Below are 23,375 nucleotides of genomic sequence, written 5' to 3'. Positions count from 1 at the left end.
GAGCCGCTGCCCCTTGAGTCTCGTCCGATTCGGGACAATGCTGACCTTGGCATTCTCCACCACTGTTGGGACGGTTGGATAATTGGAGATTCCGATTCGTGGAGAGTCTGGACGCTATCCCCCGGTTGCTCTTTGTTGACGGGATGGGCTCGAAGAGATGAGGCACATGATTGGTCAAGTTCCACATCATGGCCAGGACCAACCTGTAACCAACAAGCAAAGTGAGTTGAAGCTGTCTATTCGTTCAAAGACCGCACGCGGTGGAGGGAGGAGGCGGCGGAAGAAGATGAGGAGGGGGGCCGGAGACGAAGCCCAACGTCGACAACAGAGTCAGCTTTCTTGCGTTCTCCAGACATCCTCCTCTTTCGATTCTGCCACACACCCTTCACGTCAGTCAGGATTTCACTCCTCTCATCTCGTGCACCAGAAACCCTTGTGTGACCCGAGCGTTTGCTGGAATAGGCAAATGCCAACCTTGTCCCCAGATCATCACGGACGTCTCCCGAGCCACTGAGGCTCGCTCAATTCGCCCATCTCGTACCTCTTGTCCCGGCCCTACGGTTCAGTTCGATTAGCGGGTTCCTCTCGCTGCCTTGCGATTCGGTAACGAAGGCCCTTGACTCCATTTTCGAGGTGAACCGGGAAGGGGTACGAAGGCTACGCCATCCGGAGCTCGTTCAACGTCCAGCCCTTACTCGTTCGCATCTCGACGACAGTGGTCCACGGCTTCGCCCGCGATGCCGCCCGCGAGCAAGGGCGGCGGCAGGAGCCGGGAGGAAGGGTTCCTTTTTGTACCCATCACCCATCCAAGCGAGACCAAGGCCTGGAAGAAAAAGGTCAGATCACACGCCGCGCGAAATCCAAAGGCCCGTCAGCAGCGGGTAGCCGCCTATCAGAAGTCAACCACACCTCCTGAGCAAAGCCTAATCGAAGATTCCCCGGCTCGCCCATCGATTCAATCCGTGAGGTTGTGGCTTGTCACGACCCTGAAGAACGGCTCGCGTTCTGGCCACACCCCCCTTCTCGCCGGCAGCCCCATTTCAATGCTCGGCGCCGCTAGAACGGATCCATTCAATGCCTTCGTCAGGAGGGTCACTATCCAGGAGCAAGGACTTCTTGATCACTGTGAGTATGCGACCCGAAAGCCTGATTGATCCTGTACATCGGCCTGTAGAGGTTGCGGGCCGCGATTGCAGTCCACCTTCCAAGTATAAAAGGGCGGGCTGCGGCATTGAGGGACCTCTGCCTCTTCCCTCCCGCTCTTACCGTTGCTTGTATGCTCAGACTGCAGCTCGCACCTTGGAAAGAGCGTCATGTTTTGCTTGATCGGGCCAAGGCCAAAAGCTAACTATATCTGTATGCAGTCCTGCGCAGCATGGCGTTACTAGAGTTGATCCGTTTGCCAGAGATGGAAGTGATGGTGCAAGGTGAACGAACGGCATTCTGCAAGATGATGACGACCTACTGGGTGCAATCAGCCCTCGCCGATCCGGGAATGCTTTCTCTGGTACTTCTCTGGTCCATGAGACACCTTGCTACTGTACGAGAGGAGGGCTACAGTGACCCTGTGATGACGATGTATAAGATGGAGACGATACGCCAGCTTAACGCAACAATCACCAGAGAGGGAAACAACATCAGTAATCTCACCATGGCCAAGAGCCTTTGCTTGGCATCAGACGCTGTAAGAGATCCCCATATCCCCAAGGGTGCAAGATCACATGCCTAGGATGAAGTGAGTACGAACATGAGGTGCTAACGTAAGTCATTCAAGAATCTGGTAGGAGAACCTGAAGTAGCTGAAAAACATTTGAAAGCCGTCGAACGCATGGCTCTATTATGTACCGGCGGGACAAAATCGGCTCAGGGAGAGGGAGATGAGTCGCTCAACGATCTGCAAATGTTCTTCAGCGAGAACGATCAGTCCCCGGCACACATGGCACAGGTCAATCTTAGCTTCAAATCAGAAGAATCGGAAAGAGCTGGGGGGGTAAACCGGAACATGGACTATGTGATACGTCCGACGAGAACTCCGACGAGAGCTGGCTAAATTACTAATGTCAAGAACAACATCATGATACTTCGGTGCTTGATGCTAATGACCTTATGGATGCTTTTCTGTCTCATTCAAACAATGCTCATACACGCCCCAGCGTGGAACCAATATGGCAGTAAACAGGCTAGTTACATATGTGCGCATGACTTATGAACCCACCCCCTGCGGGTAGGTGAACAAATTCTCGGGATCAAGCTTAGCCTTGATAGTCTTCAAGCGCCCCAGGTTGTCCCGGTAGTACTGATCTTGTGCATCCGCATTGCTGAGCTGAGAATCGGCATAATTCACGTAGCGACCCCACTCGTTAGTTGCCATGGTGTTTGTTACTGATGCCATCCATTTGCTGAGGAATTTGTACCCGGAATTTGGGTACGCAGAACCTCCAGAAGAGTCATAGAACTGCCACATGAGCACCTTGTCACGATGGGCGTAAGCTGTCGCCGAGTTTGAAACCTGGGCTGTCTTGGTTTTGCCACCATGAACGTCAATGAGGACGAACCAGCCGCTGTCCGTCGACTTTGCTGTGCTCTGGTAGTAATCGGCAAAGGCAGCGAAGCCGGCATTCGAGACCGTCTTGGTCATGAGACTCGACGCATAGAAAGTATCCGACAGGCTCTGCGGTCCGGTCTCGTCAAGGCTCGCTGAGCCGGCGTAATGCTTCAGCTGACCGATCCAGTCAGTCTGGGTGATGGTTGCGCCACCGACGTCGATGCCCAGGGGCGACAGGAACTTCTTAAGCACAGCGCGTGTCTGGTCCGCGGTTCCATAATAGAGGCCGTCAAACGCGGTGCTGTCGGCGGTGACAACAGCCCGCATGTTCAACTCGATAGGCTTGTCGTTCTGAGCATACTTCTGAAGAGCCACGAGAGCCGAAGCCAGCTTGTCTTTCTTCAATGCTGATGAGACCTTGAACCATGTGACCACTGAGGGAGCTGCGAAGGTGTTGAACTTGAACTCGGTGACGATGCCGAAAGACGACCCCGCGCCACGGAGGGCCCAAAAGAGATCCGTATTTTGGGTCTGCGAAGCTTTAACGACCTTTCCGTCGGCCGTGACTACGGTCGCCTCAACGATCCAATCTTGCGCGAGGCCGTACATGGAAGATGAAAAGCCGAAGCCTCCATGCAAGACATGTCCCATTCCAACACTGTCAAGCTGGTGTTAGCCTCTTTCACAACTGACCAATGTACTTTGATGCTTACCCAGGACATGATCCATGTGAGATGGCCCGGCCTCCCTGATTAAACAACTCTGTCGCGATGTGGCCGAGCCTCGCCCCCGCCTGCACTGTCGCCGTGTTGTCGGAATTCAGCGTCACGCCGTACAGCTCGTCCAGCCAAACAACTACATGGCCGCTTTCGCCGCCGAGTCCGGCGGATGAGTAGCTGTGACCTCCGCCCCGGGCCGTGACCTTGAGATTGTACTGCGCTCCGCACTTCACGGCAGCCTGCACATGGCTGACATCGGTAGCCGTTACGACAACGGCCGGTGTATATTGCAAACGAGAGTTGTAAGGCCGAATGTCGTTGGACCAATCTGAGGATGAGGACACGGCAACTGGTGCCTTGGCGGCGTTGAGACAGCCCTGAACTGTGTTGTTCGATGTGCCAGGCTTGCTTGCTGCTTCAGGTAGCGGCTTGGCCGCGGCTAAGGGAAGGCCACCAAGAGCCAAGGAAAGAATGATATTCGACCGCATTTTGTCAATGAGTATGAGGGAGATTGGCTTGATAGATAGAACAAAAGACCCAGCTCCCCGTGCCTTGAAGGTTTATATGTCGACGAAGGGACCAGGACGTCTGTTCCTGGTGTTGCAGGTCCAGGCCCATTCGCCTCCACGGGAGCGGTAAGGGTTCGGTAGGGCCGCTCATCATCTCTTTGATCTTTGAACACGACCCGAACAAGCTTCTCCACGGGGCCATCTGGAATTGTGGATTTTCTGGGGATTAGACCAGACAATGGAAAGAGGCGCCAGTTCCAGAGTTGATGGCTGGTCTTTGTCTGGGGCCTTAGTCGCAAACAGTTTAGCCTGGGGCCGATCTGTTTGCACCGACGGAAGCGGTCCAAGACCCAACCGATTGCAGAATTAGCCCTTTTAAACACGAGAAACGAGGCACTAGGTACGGCAAGGTGACCACACTTCGGGAAGCCAGATAAATATTCTAGAGAGGCGCTTGTCTCGGGCTCTCCTGGGCCGCATCCCATCCTGTAGTCTTCCAATGTTAACAATGATTTCAGAGTTTACAATGTACGCTGGACAACCCCGACCCAAGGCGCGCTCTTCAGGGGTCTCGTCATGGGCGAGCTTCAAGACAAGCGCTCGCAATTGAGTCTAGCGGAGGAGCAAGCCGCAAGATGACTGCATGTGTTTGATGACCCAATACCAGCACATTGATACTCGACCGTTTAGAGGGGTAGCTTAGCCCCTACTTGATTCTAAAACGTTGCCACAATGGTAATTTAACCTCTAAAATTATTGATGACTGATAGCATCGGCCCGCCATGATGACTATCTCACAAGTACTCATGGAACTTCATAGTCTCGACAGATCAATCAAGTAAAGAACGTGATAAGAGGGATGGCCATTTACTGTGGCTTGCCAGGCTGTCTTCCCGCTAATGCCGTCAAGAAGCTAAGTGCCTGTGTCTAGGAAGGTGAGATATTGGACTCAGCGATTGGGAGATACACCACACTAAGATCTCACTCGACTCCTGAAGGATCTCGATGACAGCACAGCACCTGCATGCCTCGATATAATGGGTCGCACGATGACTTCCTCAAATCCTCTTTGGCTCCCACTCAATACCTATGCCTACAATTGACGTCTATGACTTTTCCAGCCTCACTCACCTGGCATTCGAGAAGATCCTTCAGTTGGGGGCGAGTTTTTAGCTGAGCAACCTTTACAACTTTCAGCAAGTTTGAGAAGTATAAAAGAGAGGATTAATATCGAAGATTCTAACGATGTTTGAATGGACTCAAATCACAGCTTCGTTCTACTTCATTGCCCGCCCCATAAGTGTCAACAATATCTTTTGCGCTGTCTTCCGGCACAATGTTAACAAAGTTCTTAAGCATTATCTTCGTTGCGGGCATTGCCCTTGCAGTGGACAAGCCAGTGAATCCTGAAATCAACGCAAAGCTAAAGACAACGTCCACTGAACTTGAGAGGTTACAGCTCGTCAAAGATGACTATGTGTTTGACTTCAAGAAACACGAGTACTTCACATACTCGCCCGGCGGCGTCGTGAACGCCAACGCAGCAAACTTCCCCGCGGCAACTGGTCACGGGCTGACTGTCGCCTGGCTCGCTCTTGGGCCCTGTGCCATGCTGCCGGCTCACTACCACCCCCGTGCCACCAACTTCGTGGTCGCCGTCGAGGGCCAGACCCAGACATGGATGATTCAAGAGAATGGCGCTGACCCGGTCACCACGACACTCAACCCTGGGCAGCTGACCATCTTCCCCAGGGGCAGTCTCCACAACATGCAGAACACAGGTATGTTTATGGTTCATGATGGGGCGGCACGAAAAAGCTCTTGGCTAAGTGTAACCCATTCTTGCAGGGTGCGGCAATGCTACGCTTATTTCAGCCCTTGACTCCGATGACACGGGCACTTTGAATATCCTCAATGGCCTTTTCAAGTTGCCTAATGACATGGTTCAGGCTGCCTTTGGAGGCGTTTCGGGATCCAATAGTACTGAAGGAAGTGGGAGTCGCGTTCCGGCTGTGGGCACCGGAGCTGCTCTCGGATCCGAAGAGTGCTTGGCTAGGTGTGGCATGGGAAAGCACTAATGCGAGGAATAATAATGGTGATGAAGCCAGGACTATGCAGGCTGAGCGGGCCGTTTTCAGTATGAAGTTATGAAACAAAATGCCTCTTTCTTTTCTTTCTTTCTATTTGGGTTGATAACTCGATCATGCCAGCACACCACTTCGTCAATGTTTGTTTAGTCTATCTGTGAAGTTTTAAACCATAATGCATAGACTACTTTCCGGGGAAGGGTTAGAGAAGTGTTGCTCAACAGTGACTATTAGAAAAGTGACGGAGCCGGGGAATTTGCAGTTCTGAATCAGCACGGACATCCACGTCCTCCTTTGTGCGAGATACTCAGAGATTGGATTGAAGTGCTCTTTCCCCTGGGCGCTGTACCAGAGTTCCTACGGAGATTCTCAGATGCGATTAGAGAGTCGGCCAAAGATGGTGATGTTGCATCATGGTATCTTATGACTCTATCCTGACATTGAGAACAAGCTTAGAGCAGTGTACAAGTCCTCAAAAACCTTGTGAAGCTGAAGTCTTCGTTGCGGTAAACGTGCCTACATGTACAGACCACACAAAAACTTGTCAAGCGAGCGAGTCCACCCTGGAGTGTCACAGGCTTCGAAGGTTGGCGGGACCGGACTAAGCGATGGCCAAGCTAGTCTACTATTCGACGGACTTTACTGCCTATAAATCAACTTAACGGGAAGACCTGGCGCATAGTCCTAAACAAGACGGTATGTGGCAGGGAAGGAGCTATCCGGAGGAAGGTCATCTTTAACAATATGACTAGCTTTCCTATCGGACGTAGTGATAATGCTCACATAGATTGCTTCTCCACTCAAATGCAACTCAAAATACCAAGAAGCCCTGATGACCCCGAGTTGCGGAACCGAAAAGCACCCGACCATCAAAAAGCTTATTCTATCAACTCCAGTTTCACAAACCTAAAATAGATGCCAATATTTCTTGACTGCTAAAATGCTTGTTTGCAATTGAAAGTGACCTTGCATGAAGAATTACGCCCGAGAGACTTAGCGATGAAAGTAAGGTTATTTTGAGAGCCTGGGTTTCAACTACTACCTTCTCTGTGAGCGCTAGAGCCTTGGATTAGTTATTGCGGTGCTTGTTCACATATGGGTCACCTCCTTAGATCATTCCGTAGATTCAAGTCGTGAACTCGGCTGTGCCATCGCGGCTGTTCGGCGCGCTTGACGAGGCTTGAGGGTGGTGCCCCAGAGAACAAGGTTCCATGCTAGAACCCATGCGCAATCCTCTCATTCGTACCCTGAGTCGGGATTCTCTAAGCGATGTTGCAATTTGCATCTTCAAAGACTAGTATAGTATGCCACGAAATTCATGATCCTGGCCCGGGATGATGCTGTCACAGCAATCGCAACTACCTTGGTCATATGCCAAATGGATCGTGGATGGATTTCGCTGGACCCACGCACATTCGATATCGGGAGGTTTTATAGAGTTCTGCTGTCAGCTCGTCGACTTTAAGAAGCTCTGAGTGCCGCTCCATTATCTGGACCATCCTCATCAAGCAGCCTAATAATAACTCATTGACCGCGCCAAGAGGCCATTGAACTTCTAGCAGTCGAGCATTTGTCGGCGTCCACTCATTTCCTACCATGGGTCCTTCTTTTTTCAGCGCCTTTTCGGCGCTTTTCTTTGCCACTTCCTTCTTACACCCTATCAACGCCGCGGCGCCATCTTACAACTTCACCCAAGAGGCCATCAACAACGGCGACGCCCTTGCTCAACTTGCTGCAAAGGCTCTCGCTAACTCTAAATCCTTACACCAACGTTTGGGATCATTAGCAAACTCAACATGCACGCCGGACAATGTTCGCGTCCGCCGAGAATGGAGGACTCTATCAGCTGAGGATCGAAGAGCGTTCGTAGCTGCCATTGAGTGTATGCAGAGTTCTCCGAGCTTGTATGAGCCGGGAGTCATGCCGGCTGCGAAGACTTTGTACGATGACTTTGTGGCATCCACCTCAAGCAGACCCCTGTAATTCATAGATCGGTAAGATCGCAAATCCGGTGTAAGCGGAAAGATATTTTGCCGATTGCTAATGTTCCTCTCGTTCTTCTGCTTAGGCTAATTTCCAGCTCTGGCATCGCCTGTTCACTGATGTGTTTGAGCAAAAGGTCCGCGAATGCGGTTATACTGGTAAGCTCGCATAACTGCCTTAAGTTGCCATCTGTCTGTATACATCTGACACAATATGTTAGGTACATTCCCCTTCTGGGAATGGGGTTATGATGCGGAAGACCCTGCGCTGTCACCTCTCTTTGACGGATCAGACACTTCCATCGGCAGCAACGGCGCCTTTGTTCCTCATGAAGGCCTCGAAATTCACCAGGCTTACACTAACGTGACCGTCAAACTCGAGCCCGGATCTGGCGGCGGCTGCGTCATGTCGGGCCCCTTCTCTAACATGACTGTCAACCTACCCGTCGTTAAGAACACCGACACTCCCCTCGCTGCTGACCCGCGCTGCCTGCAGCGAGACCTGAACAAGCACGTCTCTTCACGACACACCACATTTCGAAACACGACTCTCCTTCTGACTGAGCACAACACGGTTGAGTCGTTTTGGGGTTTCATGAATGGCGATGATCGTTACATCAACCCGTTTGAGCTAGGAGTTCATGCGGGTGGCCATTGGCAGCTCGGAGGGGACTCTGGCAACAACTTCTTCATCTCTCCGGCTGACCCAGCGTTCTTCCTGCACCACAGCCAGATCGACCGTGTTTACTGGATCTGGCAGATGCTTGACTGGGAGAACAGACAGGATATCTTTGGCACTGTCACGATGCAAAACATCCCCCCGAGCCGCAATGGCACTTTGGACGACCTTGTTGATCTTCGCCCTTTGGCTGAGCCGAGAAAACTGAGGGACCTGATGAGCACGATTGGTATTGGCGGCTCTCCATTCTGCTATGTCTACGAAGGGTAATTTCTCTTGTAGCATCAGATCAAGATTGGGGAGGGAAGACGGCGACATTCATTAAATGGCCTAGAATGCCTGATAATTACTCTCCTATGTACTTTGAATACTTCAACCATAATTCATCCTTCTTCAACCTCTCCATGTCCTCCTCTCTTAGACATATTGCAAGTGCGATGCTGCCATCCGGTGCCTTGGGAAGTAGGTACCCAAGACTCTCCACAGGTGTGAACTGCGGTCTCCGGACCGACTCAGGCTTGCCCAGTCCCAATCCAAAGTCGTGCTCATACAGATCGAGTTTTGCCCAGGAACTAAAGGCCAAGTCTCTATCGAGGCGAAGGGCCCCAGTGAATGAAAAGACACTCTTGTCCGCTGCTTGACTCATGATTGTCGCCAAAGCTCGCACTCCATAGCTCAAGGCTGCAGGATTCACAGTTGATCGGAGTTGAGATGCCGCTTCCCCTAGTGGTCTTTCGACGAGGTCCTTGATCGCCATGGAGTTATTCGTCATGCTCTGGATCAGCGCTGGGAAAGTTTGAGGAATGTCCATGTATCCTCGCACATTGGTAGCTCGAGCGAGCTTAGTTTCCGCATCGTGGGATAGGCGGTTCGCACGAATGCGACTGATTGACTGCCAGACGAAGGCAGTGACGGCATCGTCTGTTGTGATATAGCCCGACTTGACCGTCTCTGAAGCCAATGATTTCAAGGCTGACAGAGAAGCTGATGAAAATTCAAAGTAGGCCCATCTGCATGTGTCTGGTGCCGTGGCTGGCGTTGTTGAGGGCTTGATGGTCATCGCATCAGTCTCGGGTCCGCCCTTGTAGTCTCCGAGGAGGGGGATGATATCGTGGCGTCTCAGGTTTCCAGTTGTTACTTCCTCCTCGGTGAATTCTTCGCCTTTACACGCCTTGGATAAGAGTTTGATGAGTTGTCCTTGACCGGTGCCATCAAGTACCTGATGGTGGCCGAGGAAGGCGAGAATGAGCCCGCCTTTGATGATGGTGGCTTGAGTGATGAAGACTGGCTCAGGCTCCCCTACCAGATTCGGGTCGATGGGAAGAGTCGGGCGAGGACAAATGATGCTTTCATCCAGCATCCCGAAGGGGAAGTTTGAAGCCTTCATGTTGTTCATCGACGAAACTGACGGGTCCGTTCTGAAATCCTTGATGATCAAGGGCGGGGTTGCTTCATGCGGTGCGATCTTGAAGATACCTGTGTTACCTTCACTCGCGCCCTCGTTGATGATCTGCCCTGCAACCCAGGGGAAACCCGCAGTCAGCCGCTCGAGACCGCTTGACAGAGTTTTAGTGATGTTTGCGTATGATTGATCATCTTTGACAGAAAAGCAGATCGCTATCTGGGTGTAGATCTTCAGCCCTGGCTGTTGGCCCAGAATCTCGATCGGTTCGTTCATGTTGCTTGAAGTGACTTGATGGAAATGAACCCCAGGAAGTGCAACCGTTTTTCTGGGCACGGAAGAGGCCGGTGTATGTGTACAAGAGTGATGGATGTGAAGTCGGAAAGAAATGGCCGTCAGCCCGTGATCTTTTCCTCGCCCGGGTGAGACCTGCATATTAATGTAGGTGGCCTAACAACTGTTCGAAGTGCTCTGTTCCGCTCAGTCGCACTAGAAAACCCACTATGAATCATCATGGCTCACTACAATGGCCGACTCTAATTGGTTCAGGGGGCTTTAACACCGCCCCCATCCCACTCTGGGGGCTTGTCATGGTACCTTATGGTAATCCTAACTTATAACACGTGCTTTAATGTCTCTATTCAAATGGTCTTGATCCTGTGCATCATCGTTACTATTGTCATGACCGCCAGGATTCTTCTCCCTATTGTGAATATTCCAGATTTCTTTAACCATGAGATTGGGTCACTCTGTACGTGTATGTATGGTTTACCGGCTACCTTCCTTTCTCGGTTTACACCCAGCGTTATGATAGGTGACGAAATGAAATTCAGATCAGCTACCTGACACAGAATGACTTTCATATATCAATAAATTTCCTTTCAACAGTGATTCGTATTTGGGGACATAGTTATCTGAAGTACAGACATTCGAATCTACACAATATGGTAGTTTATGTACATGAATTGGGAGCTTTTCCAAGCATCTATGTACAAGGTGCTTGTGGATCCCCATATCCAAACCTTATTCAATAATGCTCCAATCATAATCCAAATCTATCCGAATCGTCTCTCAATCAATCCTCAACAGAACATGGTTTTGACATGATTCTAACATGAAAATCATGTTCCTATCATATTTCCGACTTCAACAAGTCTTCGGTCACCGTGAGGAAATGCCACGTAAGAAGCCACGAGGCAGGCTATTTCATCTGCTATAAAATTCGATCACAATGCAACCAACTCTCGTGACACTTCTTCCACTCTCCAACAACATCGTCCTCATTGCCATCTTCACCGCCCTGCCTATGGGGCTTTTTTGGTGTTTTTGACACCGCATTCAGAATTACACACAGATACCTTACCTAGGTAGCCAATCGAACTACCCGCACCCCAACTTCGAGCAGCCTCACCAACGCCAACTACTGAGAAAACGTCTTCTGCTACCCAAATGAATTTTGCGCCGCATTCTGCTAGCCGTACAGGGGCTTTCGACAAATTCGGACCCTGCCATGGATGCGGCACTTCGAAAACGCATACAGACCTGACTACTTTCGAGTGCTCTCTCCTTGAGCGACTCAGCGCTCAGATGCAGGAACAATACACCGCCCAGGGTCAGATCCGAGATATCGAGGAGCAGAAAATGCCCGTCGTCCAACTTCGCCTGTCCAAAATCCAAGACGATATTGCCTTCTTAGAGCGACAGATCGAAACCGAGACCCGGGGGCGTGCCGAAGCCAAGAGGCGCCAGGATGAGCTTAAAGGCGAGAAGGAGGAGCTTGAAAAGGTGATTAGGATGGCTCAAGAAGGAGTGAAGGTGGCAAAAGCTAGTCGTATGGCGGCCATGGAGACGGCTGCTGAGATCAGGAATGACATCAAAGAACTCCATGGTATAAGTGGTCGGGCTGAGAAAGATCAATGATTCATCGGCGCTTGCAGAAGCATGCTGATGAGGAGAAGCTGTTGAGGGCACAAGCTGAGGCTATGTTGGGTCCAAATTGGGAGAAACGCGTTGCTGCCCAGTCAGGGGGTGGTGAGCAGTGGGACTTTTTATTGAGGCTGTTACTCCATGTAAGGTAGCTTTCGTAACCGATTCCAGTCTCTCTATTATCATCCCGATCCCCTCATCTTCCTGCCAACATGCTGTGCGATGATGTTGAACCCCATGCAGCTCTCGGAGCGAGGCGGCCGCCTGTAACCCCTACTAGTATTCTACTTGTAGATAGCCCCTATCTAGAATGTGTAGGAGTGCGTTCTAGGTCTTCCCTCGGCCCCTTTTCTCTTCAACAACAGTGAGGTAGGGTATTGACATGCCTCTTCTACAGTGTCTGTCATCGATATCCAAGTCGCATCTTCATCTAACCCGGTTTGCGAGGTTCTCCTGCTCTCTAACTCATGTCTGTTTTGAAAAGGTCGCTATCAATTGCATCTTTGATGAGGCGTCAATTCCGAATAACAGCTCAGCAGTCAACAGGGGGTTTTCCTTCATAGAAGTATGCGTACTAATCGCTCCTAAGAAAACCAGCCAAGGGATCAAGATTCAATTGCAGCGGTTGGTTGTAGTATTTGCCGTATGCCCATACAGATCAAATCAAGAGAGTATCAGATACATCAACTAAAGATATTCATTGGAACATGCTACTCAGGTATCTCGAGACTGTGCTCCCATTCCTTTTTTCAAACCTGGACCCTCAGTCTCGCTTCACGCCTAGTCTGCCAACACTTCTCAACCCCCATAGGCTCACAGCTACAGAAACAAAACTCAGCCCGCAACTGAACCACCATCCAGCATGGTAACCTCGAAGCAGTGCTTCTCTTGCACCGACGCTTTTTGTAAGCGGTGAAGACACCTGCTGCGCTATGACGACGGTCGTGGCAATGCCGACGCTTTCACCAATCTGGGCGACCATATTGAACACACCACCCGCCAGGGCTTGCGTCTTGGCAGGGAATGCGTCGGTCACGACCAACATGGCAATGGTGTACATCATGTCTGCTCCGATGGGGTTGATAGCCATTGCTTGGAAGACGGCTTCCCAGTAGCTGGGGCCATTCACCCTGCACAATGCTGCCAACAGGAGCGGAGCGAGTCCACTCACGAAACAAGCCACCGGGACGGCATAAGATGCTCTCAGACGTGACAGAAAGACCGCAACGGCGATGTTTGTGAGAATGCCGCAGACGGGTGCTGGAAGGAAGTACAAGGACGACGTCAACGTCGAGAAACCACGGACGTCCTGTAGGTACAGTGCCGTGAGCTGCTCGCTGGCGTTGTGGGCACCCCAAACAAGGAAAACCGTGATGCATACCGAGTTGAATGGCTCATTTTTCCATAGCTCGTTGGGTATCAGAGCTGGCCGCCCCCGTCGCTTTTGGTGGTGCATCCAAAAGATGTAAACAGGCACGAGGGCCACACCTGTGCCGAGGAGCACGATATTGAGCGGTTGACGCATATGCTTGCCCGCGTCGGAGTCCGTAACGATACCCAGCACATAGGACATGAAAGCCAGACTCGTGCTGATGATCAACGCTCCAATCCAATCCAGCTCTTTTCGCAGGCGGGTAAGAGTGTTCAGCCCAAAGGCGCGGCATCATCAACGCTAACTGGAAGTGCCCACAGAGCAATGGCCAAGACGACAACATTAAGAATCGCAGTAGTATGGAATCCCCATCGCCACCCGACAGTGCCGCTAAAAACACCGCCAAGGGCAAGACCCAGTCCAAACCCGACGGCTTGGCCACCGCCCATAGCAGAAAAAAGCAGCAGTGCGTGTACGCGGCCTGGTGCTGTGAGGGAAAGCTGACGATACGATGCCTGCGGCGCTGGGCAAGCACATTGACGCCGCGACACCCGCAAAAGCGCGGAGTGCGATGAGCTGGGTCGAGGTTTGGGAGAGACCTGCGCCTAAGGCGCTGCCGGCTTGAAGCAGGGCACCTAAAAGACAGACGCGCCGGCAACCGAGGAGGTCAGCGGCCGTGGCGCAGAGGAGTAGAGTACAGTCGCATGCCAGCACAAAAGCGGAAGCCGGCCAAAGTTGAAGGCCAGCTTGTATGCCTATATCCGCTGCAATTACCGGTATACACACTGTCAGCAAGCCGGCCAAAAGGTTGCTGATTCCGGTGATGCATGTAATGGAAAAGATGATGGCGGCCGATCGGCTTTTTGATGGAGTCGAGTTGACAGGTTCCGCAATTGTTGATGCTGGGCCTGAAGCAGCGCTGGCTGGTTGCGAAACAACCGGTCCGAGTTCCATTGTATGGTATGAATATCTGGCATCAATGAGAAGAAGAGCAATTCGCTGGTGCCGTGGAGAGTCGCGACAGAACTCGCTCACGTCTATTTAACCTTTGTAGGCGAATATATCCGTAAATGGAAGAAATACAGAACAAGAAGCCACGGTGTAATACAGATATGTTTATATTACTCAACCCAGCAGAGTGTGACGTGACACGCGCTCTCTCCAGTTGCCATAAGTAGCCTGAAAGGGCAAGTTCAAATACGGAAGTACTTTGGTAGGCGTGCGGTCGAGGCCCATAATAATTGAATCTAGGCGAGATCGGCTAATAAGAACGTGGGAATCTAAGTCCTTCAAATAAGGGATTCTCGATAGAACGCAACAAAATAAGACCACAGGGTTGCCCAAACACCTTTGAAGGGCGGGGCACTACTTACTTTTGATACGGAGTATTCAGCCATCATATGGTTATGATTATCCAGAACAAGTTGTAACTGTCCACTCTAAGCACCTCTTGTTGCTCGATCGATGCCAGTGCACCCAGTCTGCAACGCAAGCTTACATGGACTTTTATCCGGAAGATTCAGGAAAATTATCATCAGGCTTGGGGGGTACTCTGTACACTACCTAAGCCGAAAGACTCCAATAGTGATTGATTCCGGGCCACCTCGGAAGTTGAGCGTTATCCACATGGCCTGCGCCCGAAGCCGACTCTTATTAGCGAAAGTAAGCAGCGGTATAACGGCAACCAAGGCACTAAGAAGCACCGCTAACCTGCAAGTCTGCTCGGGCCCTGAACTCAGACACACCCCGGCCAGTCGGCGGGTGAAGCACCGACTTCTCAGGCCCCAGGCGCCGTTCCGACCCGACCAGTCGGCGGGGTAGCTACCGACACTGCCCTGTGAATACGACAACGAGCTTCACGAGACGCTCGAAAGCTGAACGAAGACCTACACTTTGTCAGCCTGCATCCAAAGCCGTGATGGCTCGGAGTGAACAGCCACCGATAATGTGGGCATCGCTGGACTACTGATCAACTATATAGTAAGAGCATATCTCGGTGTACTCTGTGAGTTTCGTACACTCAGTATTCATCTTTCAGTTTTTCAATCAACTCCAGCACCACCATCTTACAGCACAGCTCAACCAACTATGGTGCTTATTCTTGGTCAACAATTTGGCGATCATGACACAAACACAAACACACGGCACTTGCGACCCCAAATTCCAAGAGGTACGCAGGCAACTTCAAGACAATATCGACTCTGGGGAAGAAGTCGGCGCTGCCATTGCCGTCAACATTGATGGCAGCGATGTTGTAAACCTGTGGGGTGGCTACACGGACAAGGAACGCACCACGCCATGGACCGAAGACACACTCGTTACAATCTTCTCCTCCACAAAAACCGTCCTCAGTCTGGCCATCCTCATTCTCATTGACCGCAAAGTTCTCTCAATCAACGACAAGGTCTCAAAGCATTGGCCTGAGTTCGCCGCCAATGGCAAAGAGGATATCGAGATCCGCCATATCCTCTCTCACACGTCAGGCGTCTCTGGCTGGGATGCCGATGGGCCGCTCTCTTTCGAAGAAATCTCCGACCTTGATGCAGCTGCAGCAAAATTAGCTACGCAGGCGCCGTGGTGGGAACCCGGGACAGCGTCTGGGTACCACTCATTTACGTTCGGCCATTTACTAGCAGCCATAGTCCGTCGCGCGACAGGTACAACGCTGAGAGACTTCATCATGGAAGAGATCGTGAAGCCACTGGGCGCAGATTTTCACTTTGGCGTTTCCGACAAAGAGCTGCCCCGGACGACGGATGTTATTTCCGCACCTATGCCTCCCCTCGGTCCCGGCATGGGCCCCCAGCCGGGCTCCATCACGTTCAAGACCATGAACCCCATGCCCTTCCCCTCGGACTTCGCTAACGGCTCTACCTGGCGTCAGGGCGACATCCTCGCTGGGAGCGGGCAAGCCAATGCCCACGCGCTCACGCGGATCCTCTCAATCATCAGTCTCGGCGGCAGCGTCGACGGGAAACGATTCCTCTCACAAGACACCATCAACCTCATATTTGAGCAACAATCTAACGGATTTGATCTCGTAATGGGCGTGCCTATGCGTTTCGGTGTTGGGTTTGGCATTACGGGCGAAGGTGGTACGGCGGTTGCTGATTTCCTGCCTAATGGACGTATTTGCTTCTGGGCAGGCCTCGGTGGGTCATTCGTCGCCATGGATCTAGACAGAAAAATCACCATCGCATACGTGATGAATAAGTTGTCCATGACGGGGTTGGGAAACAACGCTGCGAAGTCTTACATCAGGGCCATTTACAAGGCATTAGAGGAGTAGTGATGTGAAGTCGCGAAGGTTCAATTGCATACAATTATCATTCTTCCGCAACATTCGCCACAAGATCTGATGATGATGAAATCAATGTCGCAAGGGTTCAGCCCAAGAGTACACCAAAATCGTTGCCTAGATGAGATCAAGCTTCTCAAGTTCCGCACACAGCAGGCAGAAGTTTAAGCAATAAGCTTCTTTGCATCAAGTAATTTGGATTGGTCAATCAAGAGCTGGCATTGTTGAACATCACTCAGCCGGTTCGCTAAGATCATAGCCGCGAGCCGAACTCTCGCTCCAACCGCATATGCTATGCAACTTTTCTGCACGGTTATGCGCCAATAGTACGACAAACCCATTTTTTGGCCCGCATAATTCGCCAATATTCTCGTTACGACTGGCTTGGATGTGTTCTCAGAAGGACAGGCAGCAAGTATTCTGGCGCCGCATTTCCAACTAAAACATGCGTTCAACCCCTCACCACGATCTACCTTAGGCAGCAGTTTATTCCGAAAGCGAGCGACACCTGGCCAAGAAAAGACTAGACGGTTTCTCTAGTCTCAGTGGCTTCGAACAGTCTGTAAGTGGCTCAAGTTGTTATAAAGAGACTGTAACAGTTTCTATCGTCGCACGAGATCCTATTACAGGCTGCATACCCGATACCCATCTTGCCTTCAGTCTCGCTACTTCCAATCCGATTACTCTTTGCTTCGAAATCTAGTTCTCGGAATTTTGTGAAGTTTGAAGAAGCCAAAAATGTCTATACCAACGGTTGTGCTCATCACCGGAGTCAACAAAGGTGGGCTGTTTTCCTTGTCTTTATCCTAAATCTCATCCGGGTTGAGGTTTTAACGTCCCGAGTCTAATGGCGGACTAGGTATTGGCAAGGGACTTCTGGAAAAGTACCTCGCCCGACCCAACCACACGGTCATCGGTAGCGTGCGGGATACCAAAGCTCAAGCATCCCAAGACTTGGACAAACTTCCCAAAGCAGAAGGCTCCCGCCTCCTTCTCGTCGGTATCGACAGCATTTCATCAAACGACCCTCTTGAAGCGTTCAAGGTCGTTGAAGCAACCGGAATCAAGCATGTAGACCTTATCATCGCCAACGCTGGTATGGGCCCGATGCCACCGAAAAAGCTGGACACTGCCGAGATCGAGACCATCGAGTACACCCTACAAGTCAATACCCTGGGCCCCATTCGTCTCTTCCAGGCTTTCAAGCCGCTTCTCGACAAGTCCAGTTCGCCTAAGTGGGTTTCGGTATCGAGTGGCGCTGGCTCTATTACCAACTGCGAAAAGTACATGGCGTTCTATGCCGGTGCTTATGGTGTGTCCAAGGCCGCTCAAGATTGGTTTACTGTGTAAGTAATTATGCAAAGTCAGATGGCGAGCGAGTTCCGGAGACTAGATCGCTTATAACTCGCTCATAACAGAGCTATTCATGCCGGCAACCCTTCGCTGGTCGCCTTTGCTATTCACCCTGGGTAAGTAGCTTCTGTAGCTGAAAGATGTCGACAGTATAAGCTGACCTGAGGCATAGCCATGTTCAGACGGAAATGGGTAACATTGGTGCGCGCATCGTGGGACTCAAAGAAGCACCGCATACGATTGAAGAGAGCACTTCGAAGACGATAGATTTGGTGAGCTGTTCCGATGTCTCCTGGATTGTCTCCAAGTCGCTAGGGCTTAGAGTTTTTGACTGATATATCGATAGATCGACAACGCAACCCGCGAAAGTACTTCGGGCAAGTTCATCAACGTCATTACCGGCCAGGAGGTTCCCTGGTGAAGTATCGGCACTACTTTCCTCTCTGGCTCTCAATGTCAGGGTCTAGAGATCTGGAGGCTTCACAACGTCAATCCAATATTCTGGATTGGAACTGCGACAGCAGCCTACTTAGCGATCTTTTCAGTAACTATGAGACTTCAGTGGCGGATTAGTACCTTAACAATATGAGACGCATCTCAATAATACGAGAGGAGTCCGGAGGCCCCGTAGCCTCAATGAGTACTTCCAACGACTCAAGGTTCATTTGCGTTATGTGCACGTAAATATGAGATAAATTACTGGCTTACAACTACGGCATGGATTAAATGACGATCTACTTTGCTGGTCCAACCTTGGTATCCTCGTGAGCCCCAGCATACAGGGGCTTCAGGTTCCCCATCTTGTCGCATGCAGAATACTTCCAGGACTTCTTTTTGAAGCGATACGTGACGTGCCTGCAGATGAGTTTGATGACTGGTGGCGCAGGAGGCCAACTTGCCCACTGGCCGTCCTCAAAAGCAACGTCGTGATTTGACAAGCAGAATGGCAACCCCTTGATCAAGCCGAGAGCTTTCTGCGAGTCGAAGTTGCAAATGTCAGCTAAACGTCATGAACTAGACTTTCAGGGAGACACAACTCACCATGCTCTTCTCTCCTTCCTCTTCGAAAGCCTTCTCCAACGACGCCATCTTATCCGCACCAAAAACCCTGAGCTCCAGGATACTCGGAATCTCATCCCGAAGATGCTTCGTCAACACATCGCCGAAGCCATCGATCAAGGTCACAAGTTTTGCACTATCCAGTATATCCTTCCCTGACACACATGTATCGACGTATTGCTTGAAGCTGGCTAATGAATCGTGAAACTCCTTGTGTTGCGCGACGTTGACATCCATCAAGCCCTTCTGGCCTGTTAACTCATCGATAGCCGGGAAAAATTGTTCTTCCTCACCGGAGTGATGGACGTTTAGCAGACTGTACCAGGCTAGAATGTACTTCAAAAAAGCCTTCGACTCAGATGCCTTGACGTGTGGTGCCTGAAGGTAAATTGAGTTGAGGCCCCGTATTATCATATTGTGGACAAGCGCCATCTCGGAGGCGATGCGAGTGAACATGTCAGGCTGCTTGAGTTAGCCACGAGTCTTTCGCTGCCTTACTTTGGGAAACAAACCTCGTTCACACCTTTTTCATTCGTTGAGTTTTGGTAGGTTGGCGTGGGTATCAGAGAATAAGGGTGGTCAGCATAAATGGACGCCATCGTTAATGATTGGAGGGTGAGCAAGCCTCCAACGTGAATTCCAGTGAGAAATCAGATATTTCTCGAGATTGCCATTTATCTATGCAGAGCATTGGTTATTTATGAAGAATTTCTGGATTCGATCCAAGTCTGCACGAATGCCATGCCTATCCGGCATCGGACGCCATGTCTAATTTTGTCGCAGCGCTGGCTTGAGATAATGGAAGCTACAGCTTGAAGCGGAAAGTTAGAACGCCTACATCAAAGTCCAGGGATAACAAAGTCTCCCAATAAAGAGTCTCGACTTAAGCCAGCTTCAATGCCCTTTTTTCTAGTCTCTCAGCGTGGCGCGCTAAGGGGTGCCGGACTATCGTGCCGACCATGTCCATGGGCATGGGGCGGGACGCCATCGATAGGCTGGATTGAGACCGAGCGCCTACAAAGATGTTTGTCTTGGGACTGTCGTTGGAAAGTTAAAGGTGCTCGCTTGGGGACTGGAGTTTCCATGAATTCTTTGCACCTGACAAGGCACCCACAGGTCGATACATAGCAGGCCTCCCTTTTCGTTATCACTCTTATTCTCACTACTAATGGCTTACTCTGACATTCTAAAATGATTCTTTAGGGAATACACCGAAGGTGAAACCGAACATGAGCAATGGTAGGGATAATGGCAATAATAGAGATGGAGGTAGACATGAAGGTCAACTATTAGATTGAAACATGAGATCGAATTGCGTCTTATCTCAATACCGCTGAAGGTATGTGTAATTCAGGAAAATATTAGGGAAGGTCTATGCCAAACTGATCTGAATGTGATCCTCGGGGCCGAACGGCCGACTCTTCAGCCGGAGGCCAGCACTCACCGCGCCGACTTCTTCAACAACACAACTCATATTCTTTCAATCTCTTCAGAATGGCAGTATTTCAGGTCTCCTCGTGGCTGAGGATCAGAACAACCTCCTAGACTCCCAGCTTCAAGTTGACGTTTGTCATGTATGGGTAAGAATTGAATAGTTTGTACGAAGTGAATATATACAGCGAAGTTATAAGCATGACCTTACAGCCAGTTCATACTTCCCCAGAGCACCTTACTTAAGCTACACAATACGCAAGGCTGTGTCGTATCTTCAAACGCCTCATGCAACATACCCCTTGAGCAAGGAGTTGTAGTACGTGTAACCTGTGCCAGAGGGAGGCTCGAAACTGTAGATATAATCGGCCCACCAAGGCCCACTGGCCCACCAGAGACCTCCGGTCCACACGTCATCGTTAGCCTTGAGGTAGTCAAGCATGCCCTTGACGGCGGTCTGGCATTGGGAGTTGGCTCCGCCCGCGAACTCGCCCAAGATACCGATCTTGCCGTTCTGACGCAGCCAATTTGTGGCAGCAGTGACCCTTTCGACACCAATAGTAGTTGATACACACGCTGTTGACGTGCCGGAGCTGTCTGAGTCGAGATACTGATGCATTTCGTAGACGATCTTGTTCAGGGGGTCGGTGAGAGCCTTCATGTTGTCGTTCACAGTGACCCACGACCAAGCACCGGACCACTGGTTTCCTTCGACAAAAACGTACTGGGTTGCTCCTGCTGCGCGAATACCGTTGATTGCGGCCTGGTTCAGGTTGAGCACAAGTGTCTGGTCCATGGTGTTATACTCGTTGTTCGTATCGAAGATGACGTGATCATTGCTCTTGAATTGGGTAGCAAAGTTCTTCCACCACGTTTGGAAAGCACCGGTATCAGTGATAATATTGTCGTAGAATCGTCCGTAGTTGTGGGGGTCCAAGACAGCCCAGCCTCCGCTCGAGGTAATATGGTTGATAACGGTGGTGAGGTTTGCCAGGTACGCGGTGTTGAAGCTTGCCGTCAGGGAATTGGGAGTCATGCGCTCCATCTTGAATTGGACACGGAAGGTATTATAGCCCTGCCCTCGAAGAGTCTAGGTGGTTGTCAGTTTGGTGTGTCGCTTCTTCTGTGTGGGTATCAGGAACCCACAGTAATGGTCGATGTATCGGGAAAGATGAAGTCCTTGCCCCAAGTACCAGGCAGCGTCTTCTCTCCAAATTCACCGCCGGCTTCGTTGACTCCGAACCACTTCCACCCCAGAGAGTTGGCAGGAGGAGAGGTCGCTGTGGCGGTGGACTTGGCTGTGGAAGTCGTCTTCGTGACGAGCGTCGTTGTAACCGAAGGCGCGGCCGTTCCGGGAAGACACTGGCTGTACCATTGGTTCGCAGCAGTGCATACAGAACCGCTAACACATGTCGTCGCTCCAGTCCATCCCTGGCCACCGCATTGTCCGTATAAGGGCGCCTGTGCAGTGACTGCGCTGACAAGAGCTCCGAGAGATACCAGGTACTTCATGGTGAGTGAAAGTTGCATAGACTCCTTGCGTATCTTGGGTTTCTGGATGAAGAAGCAAATGTGAAGTATGTCTCGGCACATATCCTTGGCCGTCTTCTTATATGCCAGGCTCTCAGATGAACCTCTCCCATCCCAAGCTTCCGTTAACCCATACTCATATTTCCGTCGGCTCATGGAACCCTCTACTCCGTGGCACCTTCCCTCTTTCACCATCAAAGTTGTGAGCCCCCGTGGGGTCGCATGTCCCGCCCGACTCGCTACCATTCTCGCAGGGGGGTATTTTAATGTCGTCTTTTGCGAATTTGCCTTTTATCTCCGGCTCCTGAATCCGTGAAGAGAATGTTATAGACTAGGGCCCCTGGTCTGTTTCTCCTTGGGGGCCGGCATTCCTAGAGCCGCAGGTGCCATAGACTCGTGGTGAGGACGACAGCAACGTCGGACCGGCTCACTGGAATCACACACTCCGGAGAAGGGGCAGGTGACCTCGAATAAATGCGACTACGTGGGACCAATAAGAGTTTCATTCATTTCCAAGAGTGGAATAACGGGACCTGCGATGTCGGAAAAGTCGTAGTCTTTGGTGTGCGGTCGAACCGGAGTAGCTGCCTCCGAGGTTGCATCGGGCCATCGGAACGCACTTTACAACACATGACTGCGACTCGAGCATTTTTCGGTACCGTAAAATGTGATGAATCCTTATTCACGATCCCACCAGTGACGAATTCGATTGAAATGAAGTTGAGAGTGGGCGTAAGGGGTAAGAAGGCCCGGATCCCGGCCGTTGGATGTTCCCGTCACGGCTCGTCGCTGCGTCCCAGTGCCTTGATGAAATTGGTTCATCCACATAAACTCGATTTTGCAAGAGCAATCCTGAGCGTGGTCGTATTGCATTTGAAGTCTTAAACATATGCTATGTAGTCGTGAGTCTTGTGTTGACTTGGGTAACCTGCAAGTTGAGCCTTCGGAGAGTTCACGGCTTGGCATCTTGGCGTCGACGCCGGCATCCATCTCACCAATGGCTGTAGCCAATGCCAGATGCAGGTTACGGAACATAACTACCGATACTGTCGTAGATCTGTGCGACCGAGGGACCTTCTTGTCCGAACATTATCTGAGTCTTGATTAACGCCTGAAAGGCGAGGAGACGATTTCATGTATGACCTTTGCGTAAGATGGATACACCAAGTAAGGCTTCAAGGCGACGACATAAGGATACATTCGGATGGTCGGTTTCTTAGAAACAAAGGCTATCGATAGTAGCCAATCTGGAGGAAGACGAGGGGCGCATTAGGGAAGTAGATAATTACTGCTACTAAGCAGTACGTCTCGAGATAGTCAGCGACAACGTTGAATATCGAATGAAGCCTAGAAACTTGATCGTGGACGCTGGCTTCGAAGGGCTGGGGGATGAATATCCAGTTCGCATCAACATCAGTTAAACGAATTCTAAGGTCTCAAGCAAAGATTTTGGATAGGCTTCTTCACCAAGATTCATACTGCT

The 23,375-nt window shown here is 50.9% G+C and overlaps 9 protein-coding genes across 9 annotated transcripts; 5 read left to right on the top strand and 4 right to left on the bottom strand.

Annotated features, from left to right (window-relative positions):
* Positions 1 to 737: 737 nt before the first annotated feature.
* N0V96_000886 (uncharacterized protein) lies at positions 738 to 1,729 on the top strand (the record flags this gene model as incomplete). Its single annotated transcript, XM_053193127.1, has 2 exons — positions 738 to 1,125; positions 1,365 to 1,729. 2 exons carry the CDS (start codon positions 738 to 740, stop codon positions 1,727 to 1,729), a joined length of 753 nt encoding a protein of 250 aa, XP_053049245.1.
* A 474-nt stretch (positions 1,730 to 2,203) lies between these two features.
* N0V96_000885 (uncharacterized protein) lies at positions 2,204 to 3,752 on the bottom strand (the record flags this gene model as incomplete). Its single annotated transcript, XM_053193128.1, has 2 exons — positions 2,204 to 3,203; positions 3,259 to 3,752. The coding sequence occupies 2 exons, from the start codon at positions 3,750 to 3,752 to the stop codon at positions 2,204 to 2,206; spliced, it is 1,494 nt and encodes a 497-aa protein (XP_053049246.1).
* A 1,357-nt stretch (positions 3,753 to 5,109) lies between these two features.
* N0V96_000884 (uncharacterized protein) lies at positions 5,110 to 5,851 on the top strand (the record flags this gene model as incomplete). The annotated part of the gene is made up of 2 exons (XM_053193129.2): positions 5,110 to 5,554; positions 5,622 to 5,851. The coding sequence occupies 2 exons, from the start codon at positions 5,110 to 5,112 to the stop codon at positions 5,849 to 5,851; spliced, it is 675 nt and encodes a 224-aa protein (XP_053049247.2).
* A 1,605-nt stretch (positions 5,852 to 7,456) lies between these two features.
* N0V96_000883 (uncharacterized protein) lies at positions 7,457 to 8,791 on the top strand (the record flags this gene model as incomplete). Its single annotated transcript, XM_065756064.1, has 3 exons — positions 7,457 to 7,678; positions 7,929 to 8,001; positions 8,064 to 8,791. The coding sequence occupies 3 exons, from the start codon at positions 7,457 to 7,459 to the stop codon at positions 8,789 to 8,791; spliced, it is 1,023 nt and encodes a 340-aa protein (XP_065615304.1).
* A 76-nt stretch (positions 8,792 to 8,867) lies between these two features.
* On the bottom strand, positions 8,868 to 10,199 carry N0V96_000882 (uncharacterized protein; the record flags this gene model as incomplete). Its single annotated transcript, XM_053193131.2, has 1 exon — positions 8,868 to 10,199. One exon carries the CDS (start codon positions 10,197 to 10,199, stop codon positions 8,868 to 8,870), a length of 1,332 nt encoding a protein of 443 aa, XP_053049249.2.
* Positions 10,200 to 15,343: 5,144 nt separating this feature from the next.
* N0V96_000881 (uncharacterized protein) lies at positions 15,344 to 16,510 on the top strand (the record flags this gene model as incomplete). The annotated part of the gene is made up of 1 exon (XM_053193132.2): positions 15,344 to 16,510. The coding sequence occupies one exon, from the start codon at positions 15,344 to 15,346 to the stop codon at positions 16,508 to 16,510; it is 1,167 nt and encodes a 388-aa protein (XP_053049250.2).
* Positions 16,511 to 17,257: 747 nt separating this feature from the next.
* N0V96_000880 (uncharacterized protein) lies at positions 17,258 to 17,869 on the top strand (the record flags this gene model as incomplete). The annotated part of the gene is made up of 2 exons (XM_053193133.2): positions 17,258 to 17,300; positions 17,379 to 17,869. The coding sequence occupies 2 exons, from the start codon at positions 17,258 to 17,260 to the stop codon at positions 17,867 to 17,869; spliced, it is 534 nt and encodes a 177-aa protein (XP_053049251.2).
* Positions 17,870 to 18,606: 737 nt separating this feature from the next.
* Positions 18,607 to 19,387, bottom strand: N0V96_000879 (uncharacterized protein; the record flags this gene model as incomplete). Its single annotated transcript, XM_053193134.1, has 2 exons — positions 18,607 to 18,846; positions 18,914 to 19,387. The coding sequence occupies 2 exons, from the start codon at positions 19,385 to 19,387 to the stop codon at positions 18,607 to 18,609; spliced, it is 714 nt and encodes a 237-aa protein (XP_053049252.1).
* Positions 19,388 to 20,648: 1,261 nt separating this feature from the next.
* Positions 20,649 to 21,773, bottom strand: GH51 (Endoglucanase gh5-1; the record flags this gene model as incomplete). Its single annotated transcript, XM_065756063.1, has 2 exons — positions 20,649 to 21,442; positions 21,770 to 21,773. 2 exons carry the CDS (start codon positions 21,771 to 21,773, stop codon positions 20,649 to 20,651), a joined length of 798 nt encoding a protein of 265 aa, XP_065615303.1.
* Between the last annotated feature and the right edge of the window lie 1,602 nt (positions 21,774 to 23,375).

Source organism: Colletotrichum fioriniae, assembly GCF_027942845.1.
Source record: "Colletotrichum fioriniae strain IMI 355084 chromosome Unknown scaffold_1, whole genome shotgun sequence".
Lineage (NCBI taxonomy): Eukaryota > Fungi > Ascomycota > Sordariomycetes > Glomerellales > Glomerellaceae > Colletotrichum > Colletotrichum fioriniae.
Note: the sequence above shows the minus strand (reverse complement) of the source record. Positions and strands in the feature narration are given on the sequence as shown.